At 40.8% G+C, this 24808-nt stretch overlaps 1 protein-coding gene across 1 annotated transcript; it reads right to left on the bottom strand.

Annotated features, from left to right (window-relative positions):
- Positions 1 to 4618: 4618 nt before the first annotated feature.
- Positions 4619 to 24576, bottom strand: tspan17 (tetraspanin 17). Its single transcript, XM_083981304.1, has 8 exons — positions 23959 to 24576; positions 12809 to 12859; positions 10857 to 11003; positions 9872 to 10042; positions 9269 to 9394; positions 8953 to 9000; positions 7103 to 7219; positions 4619 to 6806 (listed from the first exon to the last, which is right to left on the bottom strand). Exons 1-8 carry the CDS (start codon positions 24043 to 24045, stop codon positions 6741 to 6743), a joined length of 813 nt encoding a protein of 270 aa, XP_083837430.1. The 5' UTR covers positions 24046 to 24576; the 3' UTR covers positions 4619 to 6740.
- Positions 24577 to 24808: the final 232 nt, after the last annotated feature.

Raw genomic sequence — 24808 nt, 5'->3', positions numbered from 1 at the left:
TGACAAACAAACAGGGCCAAGTGAAACAATATGATACGTCTTTACTTTGTGTGTGTAATGTAAATATTTATGTTTATTCTACATAATTACATAGATTTGTTTTTCAGCCTAAATCAATCGAATTCTGGCTTTTATTTACATCTTCTTTGGCTATTTAATGGAGCACTATTCATCATGTAACAATTGGACTGGGTTATGATCAGAGTTTGACGTGGTGTGGATCGGAAATTGTCTGGAGGAAAAAAGGGAAAACAAAACATGATACAGACTTTACTGTAGATACTCTTTATGCTAGTACATTACACATGAATCTCTGTAAAGCAAAATGCTCCTGACCCCAAACCAGAACATAATATCATGTGATAAAATTATGTTTTAACTACTATTGCATGCCCCAAAGAGAAGACACTTTTCTTATTGCACGCAAATCTGTCTCTAACTTTCCGTCTCATAGACCAACAACACGTGCGCATGGATTCAGGCTGCTGGAACTCCAACCATCATTCAACTGAACTACACAAAGAGCGAAATCCAAGTAGCGAATGTTTTCAAATAGAGTTCAGGAGGCCAGATGCATTACCATGTTTGGTGTGGACACGAGGCGGCAGACTGTAGAAAAACCACAGTGGTAGACACCATAAAGAGCATGAAGCCTTGCAGATATATGATACAATCTGGTGATTAAATTTTTAAACTTCACTCATGAAGGAAATGGAGCGTCTATCTAGCTGTGTTATCGCTGAACTGGTTCCCTTAAATAATATTAAATGGTCTGTTTTTGTATGACAAACTACTGTGCAGATGTAAGGAAGCTCTCATGCTTCCTGTGCAGATAAAAATACAAGGCCAATCACATCATATTGGACAGATAATGCTCATGGTAGGAGCCACTTAAAATTTAATCAGAAAGGAGGATTTTCTGTTGTAGCAGCTGTCCTTGCTGCCATGACGCTGTGTGCATTATGTAAAAAGGCATGGTGCTAAATATAAGAGTTTTCAGGGCTTTACAAATAATCATTTTGTTGATGTTCCCTGTGTCCAGTGAGATGTTTTTTTTTTTCTTTTTCAGTGTCAAGGAAACAGCTCCACTTTGTGCATCCTGCAGGAATGGAGGGTTTTATCTTTGAGATGCACGATAAAAGAAAACGTCAATAACCTCTGAAGTTGATGGATTAATTTTGTTGAAGAGTTATTCACTTTGATCTCAACATCTAAAGACAGAGCTGTAATAGCAGGTACCTGAATGGATCTGCAGGCCCATAGCTCATACTGTAGCTCCATCTCTAAAGCCGGCAAAGGCATAAATATAATCCACCCACTCTTAATTTACCTCAGACATGTGTCTATGTCTACATTTTTAGCTGTTTTTGTATTGCATACTTAATATGATGGTGAGCTTAGGTCACAGCAGCAATGTGTTAGTGTCTGAATTCACAGTCACTGTTTGTCTCCCTCTATTGGCTGACTCACCCATCATATGATAGATTAAAACATTTCCTAATCACTGAAAAAAAAAACCTAAAAAACAACATTCCACTGTAAGTAGGGCAATTACTGCGGCACTCATGTTCAAATTTTAGTCACCGTCAGACAGTGCATTACTGCTTGACCTTTCTCTTGAGTTCAGCACTGGAATAAGTAAGAAAGGCTCAACATCACAGTCAGTGTGACAACACAACAGTCTGCAAAATAATCGCCAACCACACATCTGTAACACAATTTCTCCTTAAAAGGTATACAGTAGCATATAATGGAAATACTCAACTACCCACAGATTGTAATGTAGCACTTCTTCCATTAACCATCAAATGCTTAAAGAAAACAATGCTTCGTTATCTTAAATCCTTTAATATATGAAAGAGGCATATTTTCACATAATATACAGTGTAACAGACCATGTCCCACAGTTTTCATTTACATTTCTTTACAAGGCTGCCTGTCAGAGTTGATAGGTCTGATCTGAAACAATGGATCAACAGTAAAGTTTTGTTTATTGAGATAGAACTGAGAACAGAAAAAATATAGGTAAATCTGAGAGAAATGTTTTTGTTGCCCATCTGAACAAAATATATTTATAGATGTAGTTAAAATATCATTAATTGCTGTAAATGTATATTCTTTAGCTGTGGACAAATGCTTTAAAAGCCCTGCAAGGCAAAAGAGATCCGTTTTCTGAATCTGATCAAATTTTTTTTTATTTCCCATGTTTGTTGCTCAAGAACAGGTGAGGAAAAAAAAAGGTTGTCAGAATAATCTTTCTTGAGTTCCTTATTTTTTTTCTTTTTTTGGAATAAAAGGTTTTACCAGGTGAAAAAAAAGTTTTACCACCATTTTTCATTTTTGAAAACAGGAGGAAAAAAACTGTCAAGAGCCTTGTGTTTGTTGATGTTCATTCATATTCATTTCAGCAAAAAAAAAAAAAGCAGTGCTAACACTCAGGTATGACTAAGACTAAAATCATTTATGTGTCTGACTAATTGATTTATAATGTTTCAACACCCCTAACTCAAGCTATACATTGCGTTAGCAAGAGATGTCTTTGGTTTGGCTAGACATGTATTTTGACTGTGTCCTGCCATTTGCATGAGCTATACTGATGTTAGCTGAGAGCCCACTGGCGTGAAAAAACATATTGTTGATGGTAAACCAACAGCTACAACCTTGGTTAACTTGATTGTATGGCTATCATTGGCTTTCTTTGATATTGTCATAGAACCGGCATCACCTCGACTTTTTCAGGGAAAAAAAGGAAGCTAGAAAGTTTAATCTAGTGAGACTCCCACAACCTCTTCTTGAGTCATAAACAGAGGAGAGAAAGGAGTTTCGATCAATAGGATCACTAGAATTCTTTTTTCCCCACTCCTGCCTCTTGGGGATTTCATAAAGAACGCATCAACAACTTGTCTTGATCAAATGTCATGAGCTGGGATGGAAATGTCAGTACCAACCACTGAGATATGATATTACTGTTAATATGCTCACCAACAAGACAGTTACGCTTCTTCTTTGTGCTGTTGTGACCAGCATCTGCACAAGACGAGGTATGATTTGTGAATGTCTGATGTGCTGCTCACCTTTATAAGAAATATCAATAGAAACGCCTCGAGACATTAGCAGACTTCAAAGCTTCAAAAGGATCATAGGACAGATTATCAGAGTCCCAGGGACAGACAATTTGTATAACATGGATAAAGGAAAAATCATTCATTAGTGCATAATGTATCTGAAGACGTTTTACATTGATGAGATTACCAAAACTTACAAATGAAGATTTTCGATGATATTTCAAAAATTATCATTTACAGCTGCTTAAAAGACATTAAAAACCAAACCATTCTTTAACTGGTTGCTTCTGGTGATTAAAATGCTTTTAATTGCATATAAAATGTCCACACAGGTCTGCACACACGCCAGAAAGAGAAAAAAATGGAATGCTAATTTACTTTCATGCTCACTAAAAACAAAATGTAAAAATGTAAAAATGAGGAGAACATCTAAAACATAAGGACAACTCTTTATTCACATTCCTATACTTAATTTGTGTTGTGCATTGTGCTGCATAAGGGTAAGGTTGATTTCTAACCGAGCGTGGAGCGGTAGGTCCATGCTGATACAGACTTATACATTCATAGTATGCATTAGGCTCCTCCTCAGGAATGATTTAACTGCCCAGAGGGATAGCAGAGAAATTAAGAGGGTGTTTCATGATGCAAGGCCGTTACGATAAAGGACAAAGCATAATTAGCATTACCCCCCCCCCCCTGACATTAAAGGAACACAAAACCAGAACTACCCAAAGCTGTTAAAACAAACATACTGCAGTGAGTCACCTTTGTTGAATCTGCATATTAAAGTCCTGCCATGCCCCTACTACAGAGTATTATGGCATTATAGTCCTCATTACCAAGGTGACTGTCTGATTATTGGCCAATCCATCCAGACACGACAGTGTCTGCAGAGAGAGAGCGGGAGTGCTTTTTGTTTAAGAGCTGCAGCTTCGTACTGCAGCAGAACTGACACCCGTGGCCTCCATCTGCCTTCAGCCAGATCCTCAGCATCACTCAAAAAGGCAGCAGCCACTATTTTATCATGTACAACATGGAATCTCCTTGCATGCATAAGCAGAGGTTTGTTTTCGTGAGGGGAAGGGATGGTTAAGACCCTGAGCAAACACTTCTAATTATGGTGATTTAAAAAAAAAGAATGAAATAAAAAAAACAACAGATGAGCACCCTTCAAAGGTTTGTTGAACTATTTGTCATCACATGTTAACCGTTGCATCCGTTTCTCCCCTCTCCAAAATTTAGCCATCAAGGGGGAAAGATAAACACATCCCGGTTTTCTAGAGTGGTGTGGGACAGACTGACTTACAACAGTCAGTGAAATCAAAGGAGCCCACACACATTCAGAATAACAGGATGAGGGGAAAAAACAGACATCTAATGGCCGCACAGCAGGCGTGCTTCTGGATGAACTCTGATATATATTCTACATACAAGACTCAGTGAAGCAGGAAAAGTTTTTGCTGTACTGTTCCCAGAATATTAATGCTACTCATCTTCCAGCTTGTGCATTGCAATTCAAAACATTTTTTTGGGTGTGTGTGTGTATGGATCTGTGTGTGTGTGTGTGTGTGTGTGTGTAAACCCTGCCTGTGCTGTGTATGTAAATGACATTGCTGCAACAGGAAACAACTGCAATGATTAAATGTTTTGAATAATGTGTAAAATGGAGTGAACTCTCTTCGAACTGCATTCTGTGAGGATCACAGACAAGATGAGAAGCTTGGAGGACAACTTGAAGAGTTCCGATTTAGTTTTTTTTCTTATAATGAACAACAAAAGGGCAACACAGGCCGAGTGGAGAGTGTAAACTTGAGACATAAGAAATAATCAGAATATCTCCTCAGCCTGGAAACAATAACAACATGGCAGATTGTTCAAATGCCATGATGTGAGACTTGGTTACTGCACTACATATCAATTCATCTAGTCAAAGTTAAAGCAGCATTCATGTTATATTGAGACCGTAGCTATCAAAATGGCATGTATTAACTATTAACTATGAAAAAACAGTCACCAAAGAAAAAAAAAAGAAAACGAAAAAAAAGACAACATTGAATTATAGATAAAAGCGATGCTATAACATTTGTAGTTTTTGTTTGATTTCTCCGTTCAACTGGCACTTCCCAGATAATGGGACATAAATTCACATTTTGGCCATCTAGAAACACTTTTTGTTATTGTTGACATTCCTAATAAAATCTGAATTGTAGCCAGATAAAACATTGGCAGTCAGTTTGTGGCTGGCTTATTTGGTTTCCATTAGGACTGCTAACAATATCAACAAGGAGGACATATTTCGTTGTTGAATGATGGGTCAGAGGTAAAACAGGTGCCTGTTGAAGTCGAAAAAAATGAAACAAGGAGATAAATTCATGTCTATGAAAGGACAGGAGGAAATAAAAGGAGGAGTAAAGGACATCTTTAAGAAAACACAAAGAATTTTCATAATGCAGAGAACAAAATATAAGTGTAAGACAAATATGGTAACATAGGTCAAGTAAAAAGGCCCCAAACCAGCAATCCCATGTGCTTGAGGGATGCTCAGAGATAAAAGACAAACTATCATTAAACCCTTTTCCCGCTTTAGCATAGACCTACAATCCTACCCACGCCAGGCCATTCTATATATAATACAATCCAATATTCTTCAGTAAATCAACAGATAATACAATTACTGCAGGGCAAACAGGGCGACTTTCGAGGAAATGTCAGTGTTTTTCTGGATTAGTTAAACAGGCATGGATATTTATCCAAGTTCAACAGACATGGAGAAAAAATAGATATGCTTTTAACCAGTGACAGAAAACATATATTTTCAGCCAGGCCCTGAGGTTCTGTGGGGCAGGGTGCAGAGAACGCCATGTAAAGAACAGGAAGGAGACAAAAATATCGCTGGAAATTAATGGCACTTTCTTTACATTTTGAGTTATATTTCAAATCTCCTGAAATGGTTTGAAGTTGCAGACACGACCGGCCAGTGTTCAAAGTCTTTTCAGTGGTCATAAAAGGACACAATGGAGGAAAAAGACACGCAGAGGAATCCATGTGTTTGTTGGCCGGCCGGCCAGCCACCACCCACCCCCAACAGCAGGAAGTGGGGACGAGCATGTTAAAAACAGGCAGTTTTTTTTAGAGATCTTCAACCCCTCACTGAGTGGGACAGAGGCTATGTGACAAAGTATCGCTTGACCTAAAAGATGTCTCATCGTCGTCCCTTGTCCTTTGTGTGTGTTTGGCTGTCTCCTACTTTCATCCATGACCCCCATTCTCCCAGCTGACAGGTGTCCTTGTGCAACTCTGCCCTATAAATACACTTGTCTAAAGAACAAAATCAGAGGAAACAGAAAACAAGAACCTAACTCGGAAGTAGGCTGGGCAATCCTCTGTATATTTGGGTTAAAATCTCAGCTGAGTGGTAAACAAAATGTTGACTGTTTGGTTTGCGTGGGATATTTTCTCCTCCCACTTGGATGTCACTGAAAAACAGGGAAGTAAACTCTTCGTGTCTGCAAGTGTGAGAGAGTGTGTGCTGCTTAGTTCAGTGGTAAAGTGTACTGTGTTGAATGTTCATGGCTCTCCGTCCTCAGCCGGATGGGACCGTTTGTGTGCTGTGTTGACCTGGTGTGGCTGGGAGGGGCAGGACCCCCCGCCCCCCACCACACTTCACCTCTCATGTCACCAGTTGGCTTTGACAGCTTTGACATCACTGACCAGGTTTTGGGCGAGGCAGATACCGAAAATCTGAAGAGAAAGCCAAGCAGGACATTAGACCAACTGATGATTACATAAAGTGAGGTCAGAATACGACATATTATGGGAAGGGGGGAAAAAAAGAAAAAAGGCAGACTGCTGTATTGCAGGGGTGTGACTGATGTTGCATGTTCTCACAACTAGATGGCAGTGATGACACAAAATCACAAACCATCCACCTCATTTGTGTTTGTAAATTGTAAATTTAAGTAAATATCTACTAATGCACTACATTTCCTCATGTAAAGGTTTTCAAGTAAAATAACATTCAAACGAGGACTTCTTACCTGTAAAAGTGCAATACCAACAAAGATTCCAGCTACAATGATCAGGTTATCCTGAAGCCACCTCTCAAACTGTCCGACACAGCCCTTGGTATGGATATATTTCTGACGATCCAATTCCTTGCCGAAATAAAAAACACAGAATAGATTAGAGGTACAGTAGTATGAGTTTAGTAACAGTTTAAATGTTGGTGAATATATGCCTTTTTTTTTCTAATTGGGCAGCTCACAGAAAGGACACTTTCCTTTCCTTTTTGCCTAATCTAAACAAACATCTGAACTATGACGTGTGACTAATGCCTGACAAAACAACACATAACATTTTGCCCGCTGACTCGTTCACTGCTGAGGAGGGCATGAGCAGTGAGTGATAGTCGAGTCACTCTTGGCTCACAACATGTCAGTGTCTGGAAATAATGGGGGACATCAAGGCAGTGTTTTCAGTTTCTCTGTGGACCCTGTCTGGCCTGAACAAACAGACAGAAGCTGTTTCCTGTTACCGGACAGATGGCTGTTTGCGTTGTCAGATTTAGTCGATGATGTATTTGGTCCATTCAGAGATGGAAATAAAAAGGTGTAATTTAGAGCCGCAAAGACACTGAAAAGAGGGGGATAAGAACGGGTGTGAACAAGGCTGTATACAATGCTCTCTTTGTTACTCTTCAAGACAAGTCAACCAGGCAAACCCTTTGTTCTCTTGCAAAACCTGAAAGCTATCTTTTAACCAATGGGAAGTGAAGGAAGCCCCTTGGCAGCCAATAAAAAAGCAGGACACACAATGTTGTTCTGGCTGTGAACTTCCTCAGAAGCTATTTCAGCCCGGTGCCTTTGTTGTACTGCTGTCTTCCTCATATCTCCCGCTCGTCTTCTTTCTCTGCCTGCACTCCATAAAAGAGCTGCACAGGAACTTAGTGCACATCACGTTTCAACAAAATGTCAACGACCGGGACGTTAACACGAGAGCACAAAGAAAGAGAAAATTCATACCAATGCAGTGGCAGGTGGCTCACTGTATTGCAGTGTGCCTAGCAACAGAAATCTTTCTGACTGCAGTGCAGCGAGTTGTAACCACCACACCCACACACACAGGAAAAGGGAACGAACTGGCATAACCCACTGAGTTGCCAATTACAGAGTGTAGTAAGGCTGCTCTCTAGGCTATAACTGGAGCATAATTATCCCCGTTAGAAGAACAATCTGTTATTAAGGCAAGAAGCATGCAGAGGGGCCTGTGTGCTATTTAACCCCTAACATTCTCCGTGTCTGCTGTCTTACTTTGTATGTTCGAAAAACAATTTCCGCATGGAGAACGTAAAGTTAAGATGCTGTAAAATCTAAATTTGATTGGTTCCATTCAAAAGATGTTTATTTCAAATATTAAAACATTGGATATGGAACTGGGTTATGATAAATTTGGTGACTGAGGCAAAGAATCAAGCTCAATACAAATGCATCCAACTGCCACTGCGTCCTCCTGAGCAACTGCTTAGATCGTTTCAGTCAAACAGGCTCACAGCTTGTCAATCAACTCGCCCTCAGGAGTAATTTCACTCCAAGGCCTTGCATCAATTTAACCAGAAAGGCTGGCGCTGGCTGCCAATCATGCTTCCTGATGCGACTGACTGTCACTGATTGTCACTGACTGTAGCGAGAAGGAGAAGGTCCTGTTTAACTGCTATAACTACTATCATTTTATTAGACTTTTAGATCTAGATTTATTTGTGGCACAACATACATTTTCAGAAACCTACACCCTGAAAGTAGAAGTTTGAGTGAAGTAAAATAAATAGAGGATTAGGTACACAGAGATCTAAAGGATCAGAATTATTAAAATTAGGATTATTGATACTAACCACTTTCGATCGAACATCATACCCACATTGTGTGTTGATGACATCCTCCTGTAAAAACATAATATGGAAAAATGTGAGGTCCCAGGTGAGATTTTAGAAGAGTTAATAAAAAGATTAGAATACTGTGTCAAGAGATGGATTATTTTTTATCAACATCTTTACTAATTTCAGCCACAATCAAAGTACAATCTACAACAAAAAACTCAAATACTAATAAAAGTTCAAATTGCATTACTCTGAGGAAATTAATTAAAATCCTGATAACTAATTATGCACAATTCATCAAAGTGTTAATAATCATTGTTGAGTGACTCACTGCAGGGTCTTTGATACAACAGGAGAAGGGCACTCCGCAGCGCTCCCTGCTGGGGTTCAGGTCAGTGCAGTTGAAGTAGATGTTAAGGTTCCAGTCGTCGGGCCCGTGAGCTCCACAGCATGACCACTGGGACGGCGGCAACGACAGGAGATTAAACAGCCACCAACTGGCTAATGGACAAAATTATTTTCTCTGATCTGATCTTGAAAAAGTCAGCTGGGGCGGGTAGTGACTACAGAGAGTGAGGCTCAAATGGCGAGACAACAGCGGATCTAATCGCCTTTACATTACAACACGACAGAGCCCAGTATTTGCACATGGGATCCAATTACCTAAACTGTTATAATCATGTAATTGGATAATGATTTGAAGGAAATACAATCACATTAATCATGAGAATCACTGCATGGCTGCAGCAGCTGACTCCCTCTCCCCTCTGCCCCAAGACTAAGCAGATTCAACATTGTTTTATAAACACATATAAACAACATTTCTGAAGAGGGCAGTGACCTCTAACCGCCAAAAAGATGAGATGATTAACTCTGTTAAACTAACTTTTTCACTGTCAGTGACTCAGAAGTCAGTCAGTAGTTGTGGACTCACATATTCCTGGGCGAAGTCGATGAGATTTTGCAAGTCTATGTCATCGCGGTAGGCCTTGACATTATTGTTGATGAAAAAGTTAAGCTGGTCTTTGATCCAGTCCTTAAAGACAAAGGCAAGGATCCCTGCAGTCAGCTCCAAGAAGAAGATCAAACCCAGGAACACAGAAAACTGGAAAGCACAGGACACACACACACAGACGGAAAACAATAAATCTGTCACTTCAATCGGGGGAATCTGGGTGTGCTTAAGAAAAATCCTGCATTGTGAAAGATCAGAACAACATTTTTTTTTTCTCTGGCGTTTCTTGTAGAGGAATTAAAAGGACAATTGCTGTGACGTAATATCCCTGTTCAGGTCTGGCTGTAAGACATGCCCTGATTTGCTGAATGTGAGTGTGGCAACAAGCCCACAGCGCCAGAGGTACCATTATATCATCCCTTTACAGTAAATGTAGGAGGAGACAGGGCTAATGATAAATGCACAAAAGCCACATTAGCTGCTCACTCTGACGCCTGACTTACTGCTGCTAATGGACATCGGCTGGAGTTAATAGCGACTCGGAAATGCAGCCAGGAACAAGGCAAGTTTGTCTCCGTCAGTCACATGTTATTATCAATACAGCTGAACTGAAACAAGCCTCCCAAAGAGGTGGTGTCGCAGCTTTGGGCTCCGAGATAACTCTCTGTTGTTGTTTTTTTTCAAATCAAAAGCAAATAGGTGCCAGGAACGAAAACATTGCTTTACAAAGAGGAAACATTTCATTGCCTATGAGGAATGTATCTGTGTTTCTGATCAGTACTCTGGGATGAAACGGGAGTTCGTTTAACTCATCTTTGTGCCACGCAAACCGCCCGTAGCATTTGGATCTGGTGAGTCAAAGTGACACCTGCTACAGTGACGGCCTCTGGTGTGAACTGCAGATCTGAGGCGTGTGATGTGGTTAAAACGATGTCTGTGCTCGGAAGATCGGCAGCAGGCTTACAAATTTAAGTAGGGTGGTGTTCTCTCTGAGCGCTCCAATACAGCCTGCAAAGCCCAGGATGAACATGACCCCTCCAACAACGATGAAGAGCCACACGGGGTCGAACCCTCCTAGATCTGTAATGGATGACAGATTGGACAGCACGCCCTGCGGGATAGGAAGAAGGACAAAAGAGAATAGTTAAAATTCGGACTTTAATACTTCCAAAATCAATCCTCAATGTCTCCTTTACAAGTCCTCATCAAAATCTCTCACTATACAAAAACACAGTTAACCTTGAAAAGAGTTATGTGTAGTCAAAGAGAAACAGTGAGAATTTCACTGATGACAGCTGAGAGGCCACTGGGGTTGCACTCTTCAGAGATGCAGCAGAAAACTCTATTAAAAGGCAATACTGTTATTTGATTAAAACGATATATATATCAAATGTGCCTCTGTTTTTTCCCCCATCAATTCATCTACAACACAATTTCACTCTCTGGCAGATCTCTGCCCTGCCTACAAAGCAAGTAAGTTTTATCAGGAGAAACAGAGTTCAGGGTCTCCTGAAAAAGTTCACAAACAGACATCTGTCCTTCCTCTCTGCATATCCTGTCTCCACAGCCCTGCGGCCACAGTGTGTCCAACATGTTTTCCTGTCAGTCTCTGGTCAGCATCATTACACTGACAATTCTTTTTTTTTTTTTTTAATCTGAACTAACAGCCCATTTCTTAAGTATGTGCAACACCTGAGTCAATAGTGGGTAGCATAATGCAAGTTGCAATGTCTGTGGTATGTATATAATAAACGTCTCTCTTCATGCATTGCTTCCTCGCCATATTTCTCACCCAAAGGAAACCCACAAGGTCATAACATTTTCTGTTCTCACCTGCTCTCAGTTCTGACATCCTGTTTGCTTGTCACAAACACTGAAATCTCGTACTACTTTAGTTAAGCGCCCTCTGCATTCAGATAAGGGACAACTACAGTATAGGACAATACTACATTCTTGCATTTTTATGGCACTGGTGGTGCAGAATAAACTGCCTTCATTTGAATTTAAGCATGAGGCCCTGAAACAATAATGTAGTCTGGCTGCATGCAGTGGTCTCGAAACTAATCAGCTTAGTCACTGAGACCCAAATTCACCATTATGCCTTTCCAGTACCAGCTATTCATCATTCGGCAAAACCCCTTTAAATTATTCACTCTGTTCCACAAAGGTACTCCAGTGCAAGGCCTATTTGCACAGAGTTCATGAGCAGACGTTACTAATCGGTACATGCTTCCAGACTGGTGCAGCATTTACTGAACCGACTGGTGCAATCTCTGGCTAATTAATGAGCAAATTAACTGTAAACTCATCGGAAGAAGTTTTGAATGTTGCTATGATACATTGCACATCAGAGGGTGATGGCAGCCGCTGACACTTGTAGCCCATACACTGTGGAAAATAAGCACCAACCGGTTACCAAACAAATCTGGAAGCCCAGTTCATTTTGTGACTATCATACAACACAAGACATTAAATCCCTAATGGCTGTGAGTCAAATGAGTTTGTAATTTCGGCTGTACCCATTTCTAGCTCCTGTTCAACTATTGGAAAAACATTAGCTGCTCACAGGCTCAACAAATCTTGAGAATTTACACGTCACACTAGAGCTGCAGCAACATAGTTCATTTCCTAAGGTGGTTGAGAAGTTTTTTACCAGGACTATTATCAGGTAATAAGAATTTAAGTGCTATGAAGTGTTACAGGAATAGTGCTTTTATTTTTTCCACACCACTCCTCTCAAAGCTCGTTTCCACCCGAAATCTCTACTGTGAATTAGACTCACAGCTTATTCCAGCCAGAAAATGGGAAGAATTTGAGCTTTGCTGTTGAGACAGTCATGTTGTACTTCACCAGTGTGTATTTGAGTATGTGTGTGTGTGTGTGTGTGTGTGTGTGTGTGTGTGTGTTTATACGTACCTTCTCCGCCCATGCCCACAAGCCTATGCCCAGGAATGCAGCTCCTAGTAACTGTAAAACAAAGCACAGAGGAGGATTTGTTGTTAGATTAAAATCACTGGGACCCGTCAGTTATACTCACCCAAGAATCTAAAAATGCTAATTTAAATCTTGAATATTTCTCCAATGCATAAAATATCTGAAAGTGAATGAGCAACAACTAAAACTGAAAAGTAGAAACATTCTCACTGACAAATCACAAATCAGTTTGTTGCCTTTTGGTGTTTTAACACTCAAGTTTGCTGTTCTAAAAAACTCTCCTTGCAACACTGTATGGGTGTGGTTTGATCACCAGCAACTTACAGAGGTGCCTCCATGGCAACACATGTAAACAACCTAACAACTGTCTTCAGGCTCTGATTTTTTTCTTCTTCTTTTTGTCAAATTCTGATCAAACACAGTAAACCATGATGTAAGTAACTCTTTTTTTCCCGACCCAGCCTTTCCCACACCAAGCATGTGAAAGAAGCACAGTCTATGCTCTTCAACTCCTCTAAAACCGGCAGATAATAGTGTGTCCACGTAGAACACCCATCACTTGGAAAAAATAATCTAACAGAGAAAATTGGCTTTTGGAGCCTTTAAACAAAAGTGAATTCTCAGAGGATGTCTTTTAACTTGCCACGGACAGAGTGAATCATTACACCTGCGGGTTATTGCAGGTTAGAGTCATTGCACTGGGCTGCTTAAGGCTGGAGGATGTGATATCCTGAGAGTTAGGAAAAATCCCTCTGGTATTAGCCTCCCGTCAAAGGGATGGATGAACCTAAGACTCACAGCTTACAACATGCCAAAGAAAAAAAAAACTTCAGAAAGTACAGGGTAGCTGCCTGAGATGACCACAGTCCTGGGCCATCCTGTATAAATATCCAAAATGACACAAAAAGCAATAATAAAGCTTCAAGATTTTACTAGGCAGCCTACATGTCAGTAAAAAACAGCAGTTTCTTTGCTGCCACAAAATGTCATTCCTAACACATTTATGAAGGTAATGAACTTAACTCAGACACACTACAATGGCAGAGTCTGAAATATAATAGCTGAATTTAATTTGGGTAAATCATCTTGTTGGGAAGCTGATTAAATCAAGAAAAGCAAGTGAAATGATGTAACCTATCAATGCACACATAACCAACAGGACCACGACCAACAATGTGACGGTATGCCGAGAAACAACAAGAGCAGAACTGTGAGTTGGCCTGGTAGTTACGTAAGCGGTTGTAGTGAAGGGCGTGGTGGCTTCAGCTGTAAAATGACACGCAGGAAGAGTCAAGGTAAGCGGGTGGAGATCAGTTAGAAGAGATTGGATTGACAGGAGTGGAATTAAATTTACACTGTAAATAATCCACACAGAAAAAATAGAGCACAGAAAACGTGACAGAGAAAACAAGTATCATCAAAGACTTGGCAGAGCAAATGTTAAAAAAACGTATACAGTATTGTTGCCAGTTTTTGGTAATTTGTTGTCATTATTTTGTGTGACACTGATCTATTCATTTGACCAGTTCTATCAAGTTTGGCTTCATTCAGACAGTTAACACAGTTTAAATGAAAAATGAACATTAGAACAGCCATAAATGAGGGTTAAAGGGACCCATGGTCCAACGCACCGTGACACCGAGCGGTTAGCAGACTTCATCTTTCGAGGGGGGGTCTAACTCGGTGTCACGGTGCGTTGGACCATGGGTTAAACTTAAATATCCCTTTAATGCAACCCTATTGTATCAGACTATTAGCATATTCAAACAAACTGAAAACTAAGCATCTAAGTGATCACAGGATGGTTACATCAAAACCTAAATGAAAACCACAACATGCTGTATCCGTTTCCTAAAGCCCATTTGGATGAGCTAACCTTGATAATAGCAAATATTTTCCCATATTTGGATTTTAAATAGGGGAAAAACAATTCTACAAACTTTATGGTGGTGTGTTGTTTTGTGTTTTGTTGCTCCACAATGACCACACTGCCACATCCTCCAAAACCTAAACTAAGTAATCTAGTTAAAGAGTTCCCTCTCCTATTCTCAAAACAATGAAAAATGCCCTGTGACTGCACCAGGACTTGGGCAGAAAAATGATATTTCCAGAAATTTCGGTATGGCAATATCCAAATCACAAGGAACTGCCATGGTGTCAGGCCACACAATTTATAAGTGATGCATTGTGGTCCTACACAGACACACAGACTCTCCAGATGCAGGAGAACAAGGTTGGTGGTTTGGTGCAGGCCTCAACAAAAGTCAAATCATCATCATCTTTATCACAGATCATATTTATTCAGCGCAAACACTTCAGTTCCTATTAAAAGCATGACACATAACAATAGCAATTTGTTTTCATTTATTGCATTTTCCTTAAACGTTATTCAGTCCTTACCAGAGCTTTGGCAATGTAGAACTGTACTGTATCCAGCTTTATTAAGCACCAAGCATGAGTCCAACTTTAAGATGAGAAATACACTTTTTCTACATGGAACTGAATAAAGCTTTCCTAATCCCCGTGGGTCGACAGAGCACCTGTATGTGTTATAAAAAAGGTTGTGACATTTTGCCTGAAACTCACAAAGGAGTGTGTGTCCTTGAAGTAACCTAAAGGCAAAACTGAACCTGTACCTTATTTCCAAATCAGACAACCAAGCATCAATGTGGGATTAACTTCAAATGGCACTAGGAAGATGCCCTCAATCTGTTTGACTTTTGAGCACTCGAGTCAGGGTATCACTCAATGTAACAATATGTGCTAACTGCATTATTATGACCAATCCAAAAAATCTGAAATGACATGCTAAAACGAAAACAATGTGCTGCCTGGGTCAAAGAGGATTTGATGATTTATCTGTAGCTTTGGCTGTATGCCACAATGATCGCTCTTTTTTTCTGTTACATTTCTTCGTATTTTCTGAGGGTAAGTCGATGTTGAAATTCTGAAGGCACTTGTTTTTCTACAGCTGTGGGTATCAAAGAAACTGTAGATGTCTGGAGACGTGATTCTTTCAGGCTTGACAAGTGCAGTATAATAAAACTAAGCTCTGGTCTGACATTGAGATAGAGGTGGAACAAGGTAGACACAGTAAACAACAACACATGGAATGGCAGCATCAAATATAGGTCCATTAATTTTGCATTTGAGATGGCCGCTCAACTGGGACATGTTATAGCCAATCAAAAGCCCAGTACACAAATAGAGCCACAGAGCATGGACGAAACACATCAAATTTGTCTCAAAGACATTTCTGATGACATCAGCAGAAAAAACATTTTTGGGATTAAGGATCGTACAGTCCATAGTGGTCAATGTCACGTATCCTCCTTTTTATCATGCAGGATTTCATGAAAATTAAAAGGCACGTGAACCAATTACAGCATGCCCTGATGATGGTCAAGTGTAATTTGCTATAAACTCTCTAATCCAAAATGCTTAATTATAAGAAAATGTTGTTGTCATGTTGGTATTTGTAGAATAAAACACTGCCAGAAAAGTGCTTTTGTAGGATGGCCAGTTCTGTTATTGCTTTGTACATGTACGTGTACAAGTTGCATTTCGCCCCCTGCCACAGCTGAGGGTGACCTTGGAGGCAGCTTTCACAGCCTGCCATTTTGGCTTACTATCTCTTTTTCAGTGTGTGAATATTTCTCATTAATTCTATTTAGAAAATACACAATAGCTGAGAATTTTCAACGAGGCCACAACACATAGCAAAACTAAAATAGGAATCACACCTTAAAACTATGTATTTACTCGTATCTATACTGATACTAGTATGGTAAAATGCATCTTATAGTATTATATGAGGTACCCCGTGAGTATGCAAGCCAATGCATCAAATGCCACATTTCTTGCAAATAAACTTTAGTTTCACACCCAGATATAACAGCAGTTTTACTAAAAAACAATTGTCAGCCGATGGAGTTAGCAGCCCCCACCCTCGTCATGGATCTATTTGTCCTCGTCCCTACGTCACCACATTCAGGCGCATCCCTTGGCTGCACACACAGCCCTTCATGCCGTTCTCTCTCCTCATTGGATAAAACTTGTAGGATACGAGAAAAGTTTTCTCCTCGGCTCAGAGCAGAGTGACTGACAGACCCGTGTTTCGGTCCAAACACTCTATGTAAGTGATTGCTGTCGGAAGATATAACTATTTAAGACTTATATTAACACAAAAATATCGCTTACTTCTGCTTTAAGCAAATTCAACATACTATACAACAATTAAATGTCCGTCCTGTTTGATCTCCCCGTGAAGAGACAAGTTGCACTACCATGTGTGTTAGTTTTTAGATTTAACATGCAAGCCTATTCTCATAAACTGTACAACAAGTATCGCCTATCTGCACACACAGCTTCCTTGATGGGACAATAAGGTCTGGATTTGTATGAATTAGAGTGAATGAGTACACTGAAACTGAACTGAGCATGCCTTTGTGTGTAGTGCCTGCGTGACTTTTAACTCACTTTTCCTACAGTGTAATGTGGGAGCCAAATTAAGGTCAGTTGGTGACAATGAAACACACTACCCATGTACTGAACTTTATCACTGCCACCTTGAGATAAAAAGAGTTCCTCAGACAATCAGTGCTTTTTAACAAATAGTTGATAAGAGTGAAATTGTTTTTACTCGCAGTAATGATAAGCTTCAAGCTTAAAGGAGACATATTATGCCCCCTTTCCACAAATTAAAATAGTTCCCAGTTGTCTTAAGCCAGGAACACACCAGCCCGACCGTTGGAGACAGTCGGGGAGAGTCGGACGACATCGGGTACGCGTCTGTTTGATGTGTTCAGCTCTGTCGGGAACGCACGGAAGCTGTCGGGTCTCGCCTGGCCAGATTAGACATGCACAGAGAGCGTCGGACGTCGGGAGAGTACTCTGATTGGCTGTGTACTAGCTATGGCTATCCTGATTGGCGGTGCCCTAGCGAATCAGCGGTGTGTGTGGGAGGGATGGAAGTGAGTAAGTAAAGAAACGGTGCGGTCTCTCCTTACTTTTTCCCTGCTGCGTCTTCGGACAATAACAAGCTTGAGAACAGACAACGCAACCATCAGCTCAGCCGGAGCAAAAACTAATAACAAGCTAACGCTGTGTGCACTTTGTTTTTAACCTCCATGGTTTCTTCTATGGTATCTCCGTTATGGCATTTCCTGTTTTCATGTTTCGGATTACTGGCACGAGACTAGTGCCGCCCGCTGTTCGGGAGACTTACTGCATCTCGTGCAAGCGCAGAACGCTGTGTAGTCGGCAGTAGTCGAGGCAGTGTGTTTCACTGTTTCCTTTCTCCCGACTGTGTCCGACGAGGGCGACGTAGTCATCGGATAAAGGCCGCGTGGGGGCCTTTAAACACATGTGTGTGACATGCTTTGGACAAAATACACTAGGCACCGAACCTTGGCTGCCATGTTGCATCGCCATTTTTTATGTTCCGTGGCAGCGTGACCGTAGGTAACCACGGAAACTCACCGAAGCTGTCGGCTCGGGGAGAAAGTTTTCGAGTTAGTTAAAACTGTCACCACTGTGTAGTGTGAGGAAGGACGGAGGCACTGATGTTGCATTCAAGTGCAGTCAGGCACCTGAATGACGCTGTCGGCAAACCAACCGGATGTCATTTTACTCGACGAGAGAAAGACGGTAAAACGTGGGTCAGGTAAACAAAACGACATCACCATGACAACATATTGTCACGCCTGTATTGTTTTGCCTCGTGCTGGCCGACCACTTGTTTACATAGACGCTTGTTTATCCTGCTACATGCAGCGTCTGTTGTCTATCCGATTTCACGTGAATGCAACATCAAGAATACGTTCCGATATGCAAGATGGGGCTAATTCCTATATATTATACCTTTAAGAGCCTTCAAAAAGTTATATTTTCAAAATATGTCCCCTTTAAGACCAGCCGTTATCGGAAGTGGAGTAGTCACGTTAAAATTTTATCTTGCGCATTTACCCCACGTGGTTAAATATATTTCTACTCTCACAGAAAACGAGACCCCTCTCTCAACGGCTCACTCTGGCTGCCTGTTGTGTCAGTGAAGGGCAGAGAAGCAGGCCTGTTTTTACAAACACACAAACACACCGATTAAAGCTCATAAAGAAGCTGGAGAGAGCTAAACGATCCAAAGTGTGGCTCTACTTCACAAAAGTGAATGCAGACACGGCACCGCAAAAGTATGTAACAACAAAAAATCTTCCAAAATAAAGACATACATGTTCTTAATTTATCTGCTCTTTTCTTCCTCCAAAGTATTGATAATAGCACTGTTGAAATACCGGACTGATAAGCAGTATCGATAAAAGTAGTAGTACTGTTAAAATCTTAATGATACCATCCCTAAATTTTACACACGTTCTACATGCACGTCTATGTACACAAAGAACTTAGATCTTCTAAGCAACTTACCAATAAAGCCAAGAACAGTGCAGGACTGTGTTCTTGTTTGTTTTTGCTTCTTCTGTTTGGGACAAGGCTTTTTAAAAGCCTCTCTTGTTTCTTTAAATCTCACCTGCTCTGGTAAGTTATTTGTATCCGTTTTACTAAGCATTTTTTATCCCTCTATCTGATGCGCCTATATCACTGTATTTTCATGTTTAATCACAAAGCAAATAAACAAAGCGTGAACAAGATGTTCTTACATCTACCTCGTTATTCAAATCAGGCTGTTGTTTTTCTGTCCAGTGCTGCTCTAGCATGTGTCCCAGAGCAAGGGGTTCCTCAACACATGGTCAGAGAGATTACCGCATCAACACTTAGGCCAGTTGATCCCAAAACCTCAACTAACTAGCAGACAACCCAGGCTTCATGCTCCCTGGATAAACACAGACATACTAGGTCCATACCGTGTGCAAGTGTGTCATGCACACAGTATGGATTTAGTCAAGTGTGACTGCTGTTTCAGTGATTCCCCACAACGCTGAATATTTAATGTGCCCAACTGTGTGAACGCAACAATACTTGATGATGCAATAACAGTGACACTGCCAGCCTGACAAACAAATGTGAAGCTAGTGTGACTCCAAAACAAGACAACACTTCCATGTATTTTGCCTTCACACTTCATCACACTCAATACTGCAAAAATCAATATAGTATCTATTGAGGGGATTAATTACAGCAGCAATTCAAGGGTTTGAAGTCAGATTCAGTCCCAAAATGTATCTGACAGGAATGGACTATATACTTGAGTCTAAGGCTGTAACAAAGTGAGTAGAGCCAACTGAGTCAGACTGCAGTTGACACAGAGTATCAGAACAGAAATCAGAACAAATAAGAAAAGAAAAATCCCTTTGTGAATGGACTTCATGTTCACATTTGATTTTATCTGTGTGAGGCGGTAAATACTACTACTGAAAATAAACACATACACTTTTATCTTATCCCTTAGACATGAAAATAGAAAATAGCTGTTATTTAAGTGTCAAGCCATAGATACATACACTCACTGAGCGCTAAGAACACCTGTGGACCTGCTGATTCATGTAATTATCCAATCAGCTATGATGCGGTAGAAGTGCACTATATGCAGATACCATGCAGGTCTGGAGCTTCAGTTAATTTTCACATCAAACATCAGAATGGGGAAAGAAAATATGATCTATGACGTGTCATAATTGTCGGTGCCAGACAGGCTGTTGTGAGTATTTCTGGAACTACTGATTTCCCGGAATTTACACACAAAATGGTCTCTAGTTTTCTCTGAATGGTGTGAAAACAAAAAAACATGCAATGAGTGGCAGTTCTGTGGATGGAAAGGCTTTGTTGAGAAAAATGGTTGACAGGAAAGCTTTGGTAACTCACATAACCTCTCTTTACAACTGTGGTGCAGAAAAACATCTCAGAATGCACATTATGTCAAACTTTGCGGTGAATGGGCAACAACAGCAAAAGGCCGCGTCGGCCTGTCGGCCAGGAACAGAAGTCTGAGGCTGCAGGGGGCGCAGGTTTTTCCTAATGGGACAGTTGAAACTTGACTGATATGATGAATCTGGATTTTGGCTGAGGCACAACTGGACCCAGTCTGCCTTGTGTCAACAGTCCAGGCTACTGGTGGTGTAACGATGTGGGGAATGGTTTCTTGGCGCACTTCAGACCCCTTCCATCAATCATCGTTTGAATGTCACAGCCTTTCTGAGTGTTGTTGCTGTCCATCCCTTTATGGCTGCTATTTACCTTCTTCTAATGGCTGCCTCCAGCATGATAATGCACCATGTCACAAAGCAAGAGTCATCTCAAACCGGTTTCATGAATGAGTACCGTGTATTTCAATGGCCTCCCCCGTCACCATATCTGAACCAGTAGAACACCTTTGTGCTGTGGCAGAGCAAGAGACTGGCAGCATAAAAGTGCAGCTGATAAATCTGCTGAAATGATGTGATGTAATCAAGTCAACTAAGGCCACAATCTCAAAGGAATGTTTCCGACATCTTGTGGAATCCATGCCATGAAAAATGCAGGCTGCAGTGTGAGTGAAGCGATGCCACACCCTGTTCTCGTACTGCATTCCCACCAAAGTCCTCAGTGAATGTACATCAGCCGTGTTCAGGAGGTTCATCAGGCTAAACACAATACAAATAACTTAAAAAAAAAAAAAATCCATCAACGTGCTGATTATTTTCTTGATTAGAACAATTCATAATTTTAAGACACTGCCCAAAGAAACTGTGAGAATGCCAATTATAAAGTGGTCCTATATATTTAGAAGATGAATAGATTTTATCTGGTCCTCAATCAATCCAGAAACTGAAAATATTCAGATTACTTTAGCAATTGTACAAAAAAAAAAAACATCAAATGCTCACACTCATAAAGGGGGAACTAGTAACTGAATTTGCCTGAAAAAAATAATGAAAAAAGACTAATTGGTTGACTGATTTATTAATTAATCAGCTTATTATTTCAGCTCTAGCTTACACACAAGCAAATGCATTTCATGCTTTTCTTCAGTGCAATAAAATAGGCACATTGCGCACAGTGCATGAAGACATGAATTAAAGAACAAAAAGTGGCTGCATTTACACTTGCTTCTCTACTGCTGTCCACCTGTGATGCGATTGCCCAACGCACGTTTCAGTGCCAAATGTGACAAGACACTTAGAGCTGTAGCTGGCTAATAACACACAGGCTGCATCCAACCAACTCAGCAACTTGGTTACAGCTTAACAAGCTCTTAATTACAGCATGTAGAGCTTCCAAACATTTCAGCAGCTCAGGCAGAAAATGTGATTAATTAAGTGGATGTGAGGAATGTGTCTATTCTAAGGACAAGGGAAGGTGTGTTTTCTTGGGTGAGAATGTCTGGCTGTCAACAGCGAGCTGAAGTGGTGGAAGAATTCACACAGAAGAAAAACACTGGGTTTTATTGCCCTCTTTTTTCACAATATTTAGGGTCGTACACACATTCTGTCTCAATTTAGGCAGCATTTTCAAGCCTGACAAGATCACTATGGGAAAGACAAATGGTTTGATTTGTAGAGAATAAACCCCATTCCTCTGTATTTCGGCAATGCTATAGCTTGTCTGTCAAATCCAGTTTCACAGAACACAGACAAGAGGCGAACATCTTCTTGTGATTATTAACGGAAACAGCCAGCGAGCTGGAACTTGTTCCACAGTTTCACCGAAAGCTTAGACACGAGGCTGTTAGCTTGGCCTGAGTGTCAAATAGTCCCAAAGAACACAATATGAGTCAGACACAACACTACGGCCCTATGACTCAATGTTTCCTGGTTGATTGCTCAGTCAAATTGGATTGCAGAGAAGTTTTTATTGTGAGGAAGATTGCAAAATATATCTGGGCATTTTTTTCTGTAAAAAAATAAAAAACAACACAAGCAGAACAGAAAACTGGCTGTTGGCATATTTGGCAGTTCCTTTTACCTTATGGTATGGTGCTATATGCTCCTACGTTATGAAGAGAAGGAATGAGAAGGTGGTAATGAAAGGAGGGTGAATAGGAAGAGTCACTCGCATGTGGATCCCATGTGCCTAATGAGTGCGGAGAACAAGCATACGAGGGGAGAAAACACAGAATCACACCCGGTTCTCCCCTCAAGTCTTTGTTCTCACCATCCCTCTTTGTACGTTTGTGGGTGTGTGAGTGCAGAGAAACAATGCTGTCCCACGGTGCCCAGGCACTATAGTTGTGGTGGGAGTGAAAAGGGTGCTTGAAAAGGAGGAGGGCTGGGTGGTATTCAGGTCCATGTGGCTTAAACAGTGTGTGAAAAGACCTTCTGGAGGCACAGACAGGCCATCGCTGTGAATGACCAGCCGCACAGAGGCAATGCAGACGGGTTAGGAGAGGAGGGAGAGCTGGGTGGGGGAGACTGAACAGAGGAACTTTTCAGACTCAGGGGGAAACAAGGATGGAGGGGAGGGGAGGGGGGGCATTGTAAGGGAGACGTGGGCTCATTGCCACTGGCCTAACAATACAGATGTCTCATGTTATTTCTCAAAGTCAACTCTCAATGATATTACTGCTCACTACCAGGTCAAAGTAGAGAGGAACCAACATCTGCCATGGTTTTTAATTAACCACCCTGATCAATGATCAAACAATCGTTCTTCTGTAAACATTAGTCAGCCAGTAAAGTTTATATAGAGGTTTTATTTACTTACTGTTCACTTCATTTTAATTTTAGTTTAACAAGATAAGGGATAGTCTCTTGACACCAGCAGTGAAGAATTAAAAAAAACTTGATGAAAGTCGTGGTCTGCTTAAGGATATTAAATATCATATTTCAGGTCATGGTTAACAACTTTCAAGCTAATTTTAGAGACTTTATTTTAAATTTTAGAGAGCACATCTAACAACTGTCCAGCGACAAAATTCAATCAGTGACTCCTTCTACGTCAGTCAAGCTAATCTGATATCCCAGATACCACACATAAACAATTACCCAAACCAACAACAACAACACCTGTCAGGAAGAAAACTAGTTTAATACGCATTTAGTTAACTCAGCCAACACATATAATGACAACAAAAGTTAGACCTGAGGGATCATGTAAGTTCAACTTGCCAACATCAACGGTGCTCAAGTTGTTTCAAAGTTAGCCACATTTCTACACAAAAACCAGAGGCGAAGTGAAAAAACAAACAAACTGTATTTACTTACCCAGAATATAATATTGAATCCAAATAAGAAGTATTTGACACAGCAGCTGACCTCGGCTCCTTTTACATGATGGTGTTTTCTACTCATTCTTCCACGGACGGTGGCGGCTAACGAGTGAGCTAACTGCTAACTACTACTACTACTACGACTGCCACTTGGAAAGATTAGCCTTTAGCCGAAGCTGCTGCAGTTGTTGTTGAACAAGTGAAGCCGAGGTTGGCTGGCTCCATCAGCTAAACGACGCCAAGTTTGTTTCGTCGGACAGCAGCACTGAGTAAAAAAACAAACATATGCGGCTAATTATCTTTTCCCTGGCTTTAACCATCAGCTTGCTAGGCCAGCTAGCTCGCAACTTATCTGGTTAGCATTAGCTGCTAACAACAACAACAAATCCAGGGGTAGGACTTTAAGGCACAGGCATTCATCTGCAGTTCAGTCGATATTCAAGTTGCCTGGTGTTGATTTCCCTCGCCAAACCGGGAGATTAAGGGGTAGAGCTGAAGGTAGGTGAGGGGGGAGGCTTTCAGCTAAACGTATCCTCCATTATCTCAGTTGCTGCACCGTCGCTTGAAATCTTCATCCTTGTTGTTTTGTGCTGCTAGGCTATGTAAAACAAGCCCCTGCTGTCAAACGAGGAAACCACTGCGCTGCCTTTCGCCCTTTTCACCTCAAGAGCGGCATCTTGCGTTTCAGTGAGGGTCTTCATCGACTCCACTATACTAATTTTACTCTCCTAAACTGGGCACAGGGAGGGTAGGTATATTTACGGTAGGTAAAAGATGCACAGTAGCCTACAGGAGCCCCAATGGTTCACAATTAAATTCAAACAGTAGCCTACCTAAAGTTAACC

The sequence above is a fragment of the Trachurus trachurus genome (assembly GCF_905171665.1).
Source record: "Trachurus trachurus genome assembly, chromosome: 10".
NCBI classification, from domain to species: Eukaryota; Metazoa; Chordata; class Actinopteri; order Carangiformes; family Carangidae; genus Trachurus; species Trachurus trachurus.
Note: the sequence above shows the minus strand (reverse complement) of the source record. Positions and strands in the feature narration are given on the sequence as shown.

Coding starts and splice junctions, on each gene's coding strand:
- tspan17 (XM_083981304.1), bottom strand. CDS start 24,045: ATGAGTAGAAAACACCATCATGTAAAAGGAGCCGAGGTCAGCTGCTGT. Junction 9,395..9,871: donor TCGACTTCGCCCAGGAATAT/GTGAGTCCACAA, acceptor CCGCCGTCCCAG/TGGTCATGCTGTGGAGCTCA. Junction 6,807..7,102: donor TTGGTATTGCACTTTTACAG/GTAAGAAGTCCT, acceptor CTTTCTCTTCAG/ATTTTCGGTATCTGCCTCGC.